Source organism: Diaphorina citri, unplaced genomic scaffold (assembly GCF_000475195.1).
Source record: "Diaphorina citri unplaced genomic scaffold, Diaci psyllid genome assembly version 1.1 scaffold63, whole genome shotgun sequence".
Lineage (NCBI taxonomy): Eukaryota > Metazoa > Arthropoda > Insecta > Hemiptera > Psyllidae > Diaphorina > Diaphorina citri.
The window spans coordinates 246,384-255,118 of record NW_007377500.1 but is presented as its reverse complement, the minus strand read 5'-3'; the positions used below and the strand labels follow the sequence as shown (position 1 = coordinate 255,118).

General features: G+C 37.0%; 1 protein-coding gene and 1 long non-coding RNA gene across 3 annotated transcripts in view; both read right to left on the bottom strand.

Annotated features, from left to right (window-relative positions):
• LOC113471453 overlaps positions 1 to 1,325 on the bottom strand; it is a 2,652-nt gene extending 1,327 nt beyond the window's left edge. Inside the window, exon 1 of one of the 2 annotated variants that reach the window (XR_003394147.1) lies at positions 802 to 1,325. This is a non-coding gene — a long non-coding RNA (uncharacterized LOC113471453). The remainder of the gene's footprint in view (positions 1 to 801) is intronic. The other variant, XR_003394148.1, reaches the window with a different exon arrangement.
• The window catches only part of LOC103519064 (zinc finger protein 260-like), a 22,503-nt gene extending 15,302 nt beyond the window's left edge, over positions 1 to 7,201 (bottom strand). Inside the window, exon 1 of the mRNA XM_026830506.1 lies at positions 6,940 to 7,201. Within this exon, the coding sequence (XP_026686307.1) occupies positions 6,940 to 6,958 (19 nt within the window). The 5' untranslated portion in view covers positions 6,959 to 7,201. The remainder of the gene's footprint in view (positions 1 to 6,939) is intronic.
• Positions 7,202 to 8,735: the final 1,534 nt, after the last annotated feature.

Here is an 8,735-nt window from a genome sequence, read left to right as displayed (position 1 = left end):
TAAAAAAAAAAAAAAAAAAAAAAAAAAAAAACAATTCATATACAATATAGGTACCTTCATAAAAGATGTTTTAAATGCTCATTGATGTTTACCACGATTTTAATTCTGTGTACTGATGTATCTTAATAAAGATCATAATACACTGAGCCAAGCAATTCGGGGAACGCTCCTGTTTTTTGGTTTTTCTCAAACTGCTGTTAAGTAACTGCTCTCAAACTGCTGTAAAACCATTGGTAATGTTATTTGTTGTAAAGTTCAAAACTTATTCGTCTGACAAGACCGCATACCTACATACCCTGTGAGTAAAATAAGAACAAGTTGGCCCGTCCCTCCGGGAATTTTTTAGCCCGTACTTAGTTTATTCGACAACACTTAGGGATAATGGGATGTTTAATATGTATATTCTGCATCCGGCTTCTGGCATATACCCCAAGGGCATCAAAGGTTTGTGACTAACCCTCCTGTTTCTACTTGATCTCCTTCTCCTCAGGAATGACAGGTGTAGACGCAGGCGAGGTGATGTTTCCACTCCCAGCGGCCAGAGCCTCGTCAAAACTTTGCATGGAGATCGAGCGGGAGGTGGACACCTTTGTCTGAAACCCAATGGATGCAGCGTCAGTACCCACTAGGCGTTGCTGCAAGACAATAACGTGCGGGCGTGCAAAACAAAAGACGTGAGAAGCAAGTTCTACCACCAAGAAATAATAAGTGAAATAATACAGAAACAATAGGCGAAATAATAATAAAAAATGTCTGTCAAGGTGGAAAATGAGAGGTGTGAAATGAAAAGTGGGTATGTACCTTATAAGAGGCAATACTAAGAGACGAGTTCGGTAGTAAATAAGAGAGATAGTAGTGCAAAACAAAAGACGTGAGAAGCAAGTTCTACCACCAAGAAATAATAAGTGAAATAATACAGAAACAATAGGCGAAATAATAATAATAATAAAAAATGTCTGTCAAGGTGGAAAATGAGAGGTGTGAAATGAAAAGTGGGTATGTACCTTATAGGAGGCAATACTAAGAGACTAGTTCGGTAGTAAATAAGAGAGATGGTGGAAAATTAAAGAAATAGAAGCAGAGTTTAAGACGTTATCTACGTAAATAACAAATTATATTTAAAAATATCAAATAAAATTGACGAGGTGAGGAAATATTGTGTGTCTACAAAAACCAAGATTTAAAAATAGTAATTAAAAAAATCAAAGTAAAACCATAGCCAAAAGCAATCTGTGACATAGCAAGAAGAGTAATAACTGTACGACAGTTACAAAGGCTAGGATTCAAAATAAAATAAGGTTCAAAAGAAGATTTACAATTAACGGCTAAAGAAGAGAAGCTGAAATTTAGGGTAGTGTTTTATCCTTTAAAATACCATTTTTTGAAGTACTTCCCAAATTTAGGTCGGAGCCAGGGTCGGCCCCAGGGGGGTCAACGTCAGAATCTTAAATGGAGACCCCCTTTTTTTTAATAAACACTCTGTACTTAGATGTTGGTTTTTTAGTTTTGATTGTTCATCATGATGTTATTTGTTTTATGTTAGAATTCACTTCGCTGACATCATAAATTCATAATCACGACTAGTCTACTTTTATCTTGTTTTCCTACTGGATTCAAAGTGAACTCGAGCCAAGTGGAAACCTACTTGTCTATTAGCATGAGGTAATAAGTAGGCAGCTAGGACTATTCTTTTTGGCTAAAGAACCATCCTTGAAAACACCGTACTTCCAACGGATTACTCTCAAGTTAAGCAACGTGGCGCGTGGTTGGGAAATGACGGGTAACAGTCCCTGTTACGAGTTAACTCGCGCAAGATGAACACTCGTTCGTCTCGACTCTTAACCAACTTGAACGCTTATTTGCTTTTGACTTTCCTTATCCTATAGGAAGGAAAGTAACGTAGGTGAATTTTTGAATTCATATTTCAAGGTTCCTTCATAATTCAATTACTGCGCAAGTACTGTTACTTTTCGGTACATAATAGATCAAGCTCACTAACAGAGAGATATCATTTCAACTGTGATGCCAAATTCTCACAATACTGAGAAAATTTGGCTTACTTTCACTCACAGATACTTAAGGATGAGGACTTAAGTACGGAACTACGGAAGAAATATTACGGTTACTTACTATGTACAATTGTACATATGTATCTACTTCTAGATAGAATGTTTTGATAATCGTTCCAATAAATAATAGGAGATATGAAATAGGGGGGCTAATATGCAGGAAGCATAGTATCACACTTTCTAACTTTTCTGATAGTGCTTCCTCTAGAAAGCCATTAAAAAGCACAAAGCGACTCCATAGTAGTAAGTTCTGTACCGGGCTGTCAGAAGAACATTAGAGTTAAGCTCCATCGAGCATGGCTTGTATCTGACTAAATCAAAGGTGGATTTTTCTGTAACATACTTATTTATTTTGATTGTTCTCAATCTCAATCTGTCTTGCTTTAATCATAAGAGAAAAGTTATGAACGCAAATTCTTAGCAAAATTTCACAGCAGATCTTGCTAAACTATTGAATTCAGAATTTCAGATAGAACCTACTCGTAGATCACCTCCAGATTCGCATGTGGCAGCTGTTTTACTGCTAGAATGCTAGATACATATATAAAACTAAAACAGCAGCTGTGTAGTAAGTTCTGTACCGGGCTGTCAGAAGAACATTAGAGTTAAGCTCCATCGAGCATGGCTTGTATCTGACTAAATCAAAGGTGGATCTTTCTGTAACATACTTATTTATTTTGATTGTTCTCAATCTCAATCCGTCTTGCTTTATTCATAAGAGAAAAGTTATGAACGCAAATTCTTAGCAAAATTTCACAGTAGATTTTACTAAACTATTGAATTCAGAATTTCAGATAGAACCTACTCGTAGATTACCTCCAGATTCGCATGTGGCAGCTGTTTTACTGCTAGATACACATATAAAACTAAAACAGCAGCTGTTGTCGAAGAGGAAAAATAATAGAAAGTAAAAATGGATATTTGAAACCTAATTTCTGATCCCACCGGGATTCGAACGGAGACTACTGATTTCAAATCGAGTACGTCAACCAATCAATCAAAAATTAAGAACGCTATTTTTTTCTTTGCACAACAATTAAGAACTACCGCTTTCTTTATCAGCAAGCCAAATCATTGCGTAAAAATCGGTACTTTGACAATCACAGTTCACTATTGATTATACTTAGATAAAATACTAAAATAGAGTAACCGCTTTCTTTATCAGCAAGCCAAATCATTGCGTAAAAATCGGTACTTTGACAATCACAGTTCACTATTGATTATACTTAGATAAAACACTAAAATAGAGTTAATTATTGCCCAATAGATCCGATTTAATCGTTATCAAACACAACAAAGAAAAGATAAAAACCTCTCTGATTCGGTTTCGGAGTAAAACAGCAAGACCGCAACTATCTGACTAGTTTTTATTCGGAGAAAATGCCACGTTGAAATTTGCACAATTCCTCGGCATCGATCGAAAACAAAAACAAACTAACAAAGACCAAACAGAGTAGGTGTTTCAAGATGTTATGAATGTTAAATGTCACCCCGACACGGCAGACAAAACTTTAAACAAACTTAGAGGCAAGAGAATAGAGAATGTCAGGAAATTCACCGAGTATCCTACTCACAACTCACAAGAACACTATCGTGCATACTGAACTGAAGACTGGTTTCTAGGTTGAGGTTTTACCTCACGATGTTTTTGTTACCGTCGCGTGAAGTGTACCGTTTTACTTGGCTGCCCCACTCTCTTCTAACATTCTACTTCTCCTACAGATCTGCCTAAGTCTCAATCTCAATTCTGCCTGTATACCTGATGATATCTAAAGAAGGTACTCGATATCGAGTACAGTACATAATGCAGCGGACTATACAATCGTCCATGATTCTGCTATGTATTATTCTGTGAAAAAATGATACTGAAGTACAGTTGCTTGCTGTGCAAAGTCATTATTATCAACAATGCGGTTATTACTTTTATATTGCAACATAATCATAAGTATTCACATTTTGTGATGTGGTTATTTGAAATGAGGTTTCTCTCCCCTCTCTCTCACTTGTCATTTTCTTTCTCATTCTTCCTCTCATCTCATCTGAATTGATCTGATATTCTTTTCTTTCTTACTGATGTCATTATGACGTCTACATAAATACTCCTTTGATGTCATTTAATATCTTGATTTTTTTTTCTATTGAAGACATCTGAAAGAGGACAAATTTATTGTGTGTCTCTCAAAAGAGGTAGGTACCTAACTGAAATAGGTACCTACATCAGTCCTTATGGATGTGGGTACAAAAAGATTTGACATAAATATGGCACACAAAAAAAAAGCAAGAGGAAAAAGTTGCCCTGCTCCTTTCTTGAGGGGAAAAAATCCTAATTAAAAGTACCTAAGTATACTAACCTACCTATTCAACTTAGGTACTTCCTTATCTTTTCATTGCTACCTATCTTGGATCTCTATCACACAGCAATCAGAAAATTATGAGAGAAAAGTAAGTAAAAAAGGCAGGTAGGAGAGGAGAAAGAACATCTTCAGAACTTCTCAACTTCATCACATCATTTGAAAAGACCGACAATAATACAATACTACCTGCCTCGGTGGTGTAGTGGTCAAGGCGCTCGCCTGGTAAACAGGAGTGCGTGGGTTCAATCCCAGCCGAGGTATGGAATTTTATCCTCAATATAATTTGAGAATTTGACCACAATAATAGTAGTAGCCTACTGCTGGAGTATCCTATGTGAGCAGTATAAATAAGCACTATTATTATTAATACAAAGCAAATATCCTCAAAGACCTACCAATGAAACTGCAGGCAAACATTGGTAAAGTACAGAGCAACAAACCTAACTAAGTAGTCATAAACAAATTAAACAGAGAATTTACCAATGAATCCTGTAATCTTCTGTTTAGGTAATGAATGCTCCAGTTACATTGAATTCTAATTCTAATATTTTACAGGTGTTTAGATGGGAGGGAACCTACATACTGTGAGTTAAATAGCAGATGTGAACACTTCCATTTCATCACCAGTAAAAATGTGTCTGGCTAGGGGACGTTAAACAGAGAGAAGACTAGTGTCTGGCTGTGGGTCTATAAATAGGGTGGCTGTGGGACTATAAACAGGGAGGAGAACAGCTAACCCTAACCAGCCTAGCAAGCTGGCAGTTCCTCAAAGGGTTCTCTCTGCTTTTAAAAGACCAAGTACAAGTCCTCACAATGGTTGACTGCGGTTCAGGACGAGCCAGCCAATTTAACATGGCTTGAGCTAGAGACCATCACCCCGGTGTATAGCAGATACAAAAAGACATCTTTTCTTTATCCTGCTATCGCCATTAAGCTAAAGCTGCTACAACAACAACAACAACCAGTAAAAATATTTTGACTGTAGCAGACTGGGTAGGTGGTGTTGCGGAAAGATTGGAGTCTTGAGAAGTGTGCCATAGTTACAATTTTGAGAAGCACCAACTTGTGATATTCTTAATTTTAAAACTCTAATGAATGAAATTTTTGAACTTTAACGTTCATCCAGTGTTTTTTATAAACAAAATAAAAGTGAAGATGCGCTTTTCTCCATAAAAAAAGAGTTAAATTTCTTTTCCAAAAATGTTCTATTTTCATAGTTTTAATTTAACAAATAAGTTTAATTCATTGTGTGTTTAGTCTTAAAGAGCTTCCCATTTCATTGGTAAGTTTTGAATTCTGTTTTGGCTGATGAAAAATGGTCCAATCTGTTGAGATGAATTCTGTAATGTAAAAAACTTTAAACAAACTTAGAGGCAAGAGAATAGAGAATGTCAGGAAATTCACCGAGTATCCTACTCACAACTCACAAGAACACTATCTTGCATACTGAAGACTGGTTTCTAACCAAAATGTTCTTGACCTCTTAACCAGAAGAAAGTTATGAGAATTAAGAGTAAGAAATGCTAGGGCTCTAGAAGTGATCAATTTTTTGAGTACCTGTCTAGGTATTTGAATTGAAATCTGGGAAAATTATGGATGTTATCTATTCTACTTGGTATTTAGATTTTGTACATGGGAACTTGAGCTTGAGTGATTAGATGAGAACTGTGGGGTGTTGTCAGGTCTATCTACTGACAGGGTTGTGTGAAGGAATGCTATGAATTTATCAGTCCAATAAATTAAAAAGTACCTAATTAAGTAAATTATAAACTGAAAACGACATAGCAGTAGTAACTACCATCAGTACCTACTTTAAGGATGATCAGATTAAATAAATAATAAAAAATTAAGGTCGGTATTTTGGAGGGAAACAACCTATTTCATATTGATAAGCGTTATGAATGGATTTTTTGTGTAATATTTGTGTGTTTTGGCCTTAATATAGATGGCAAGCTCCAGCATTACCTACCTAGTTTTTACTCAACTCAGAATAAAGTGGTGATTTGAGAACCTTAAAGCCTTAAACCATTCATGGATAAGTAGGTACCTGGTAACCATCTCACTCATGAGAGAAAAGAGGACACAGAAAGTGCTATAGAAGTTATCTTGGGTAATTATTCAGAAGCCATGACAATGAAAAAGGAAGCTCTGTTCATTCACAGCTCCTTTTTGTAGCAATTTTCCATTGATGTGACTTCTGAACAATAAATTGTTTATTCTGAAACTCTCTCAAAACTTCACTAGGGACTTTTCCAAGGTAGGTTGAATAGGTTCTAATAGCACGCAATTTGCAACACAGCAGTTAGTTACTGCCAAGATAAAACGGACTGCATCAATAAGTTCCTGCCTACTGCACCAGTGATTGTAATCCTAGAGGTGAATGAACTTGTATTCACCTACGATTTACAATGGTCAATAATGACTTTTCTCCGGGATAAGAATATCCGTCATTGTTGGATTAATCTACGAAAAATAAAGTGCCTACCTATACTTAAATAAGGTGAAGAAGTTCTTACCAGGGGTGAGTGTAGTCATGATAACTCCGGTTGGAAAATTCCTCTGTGTTAAACGACTGACTATGGATTATAAACTGTCCGATAAAAGTGAACTAACAGTAAAAGAGATAGATATTTATCAAAGTTATCTAGAGACTCTAAAAAATGATCTGCATCTGCTCCAAACTTTCGGCGTAATCACTTCGAAATCGAAAAGGAAAAACTGATAACTGATAAAAAAAATTTCTCCAGAAAATCCAGAAAGAAAAATAATAAAAAAACAACAAAAATTTTACCCGACTTGCAACGAGTACAATAAATCAGTGTAACCAACATAAAACATTCAGGAGAAAATAAAAAATGTTACTAAACAGAAAAATTCCATTATCAGTGCCGGAGCGAGCAGTAGAGGAACAGGCATCCGCTCTTTCAATAATGTAACTTTACATAGTACGTTATTGAAAGTAGGTATGAACTATGAACTTGGAAGATTGAATGATTGAAACCCTCCAAAAACTTTTTTTTTGTCTGACTTACTGACCGAAAGCCTGGTTATTGGTTAGTTAGCCTTGGTTGATTTTAATGTTTCTAGGTAGGTACTTATTTTCTTAGGTCCATCATACCTAGTATACGGTTTTCTTAGTTTTCGTTAGACGCGTATACCTTGTGAGCGCTAGGTCGCGGGTTCGATTCCCGCCCGGGGCGGATTTTATCCTGAAGGGATAATGGTCTTTCTCGGACCTGCTGGCTAACTCCTATCCTGACTTTCTTCTCTCTTCGATTTCTGGACGAGAAGACCCTATATAGCACTTACAGAGGCACTCATCAACGATTTTCCATAAATTAATCTGATCGTATGACCAAAAATCGTAAATTTGCCTAGCATTTGCATCAGACTTATATGTATACTGAAGTAGGTAGTACAACTGAACAGCTGTTCAGTCGTTGGCCTTTGCCCCAACGGTAGGTATTTAAACGGTAGAAGAGAAACTACAAGGAGAGATTTGTAACCAGCGGCGATAACACGTCGAATGCACCAGTTCCCACAACGGATCTCATTGAAGTTGAGAAACGTTGCACGTAGTAGTATCCGGTGTCCGGATAGGTGATATCCGGTATCCGGATAGGTGACCATCTGGACAACGTACCTACCTACTGCTGGGTTTTCCTGGCTCGGCTCCATGGCACTCAGGCTGGGTGGGGTATAATCAAGAAGGCGGGTATCGGGCTATCGGGTATAGTTTGTAGCCAAATGGAGGTGACGTTAAAGCCCTGTACCCCAATGAGATTTTTGGAATCGGGAACTCCGCATAAAGATTTGCACCAGTCTTAACCAAAAACGGTATTTTTTAAATCGATTTATCTCGGGATCTAGAAGTCGTAGAAGAAAAAGGAAAATTCCGTTGGTCCTCATTTTTCCTGCTCTATCACTTTGAAACACCACCCAAGTAAGCGCAACTGATCTATTGCTTGGCGCAGTGTATATCATGCTGCAAACTTCCCTCCTCTGAATTTAACTTACCTTGACATTTTCATAGGCGTTTCCCACTTTTTCTTCAAAGGATCGAAATGATTCGGAACTTTTGATTTGTCCTAACTTGGTGGAAATTCCGGACCCAAAACCGCCCAGAATATTTGTGGCTTTCTCTGCCACTGGTTTGACAAGAGATTCAGCACTCTGATAACTGAAAAGTAAATATTACAAGTGAATCCGTGAAATTCGGCGGCAGCCAGGCCCACAGTATGAGTTTAAACTTAGTTCAAAAACTTTAAACAAACTTAGAGGCAAGAGAATAGAGAATGTCAGGAAATTCACC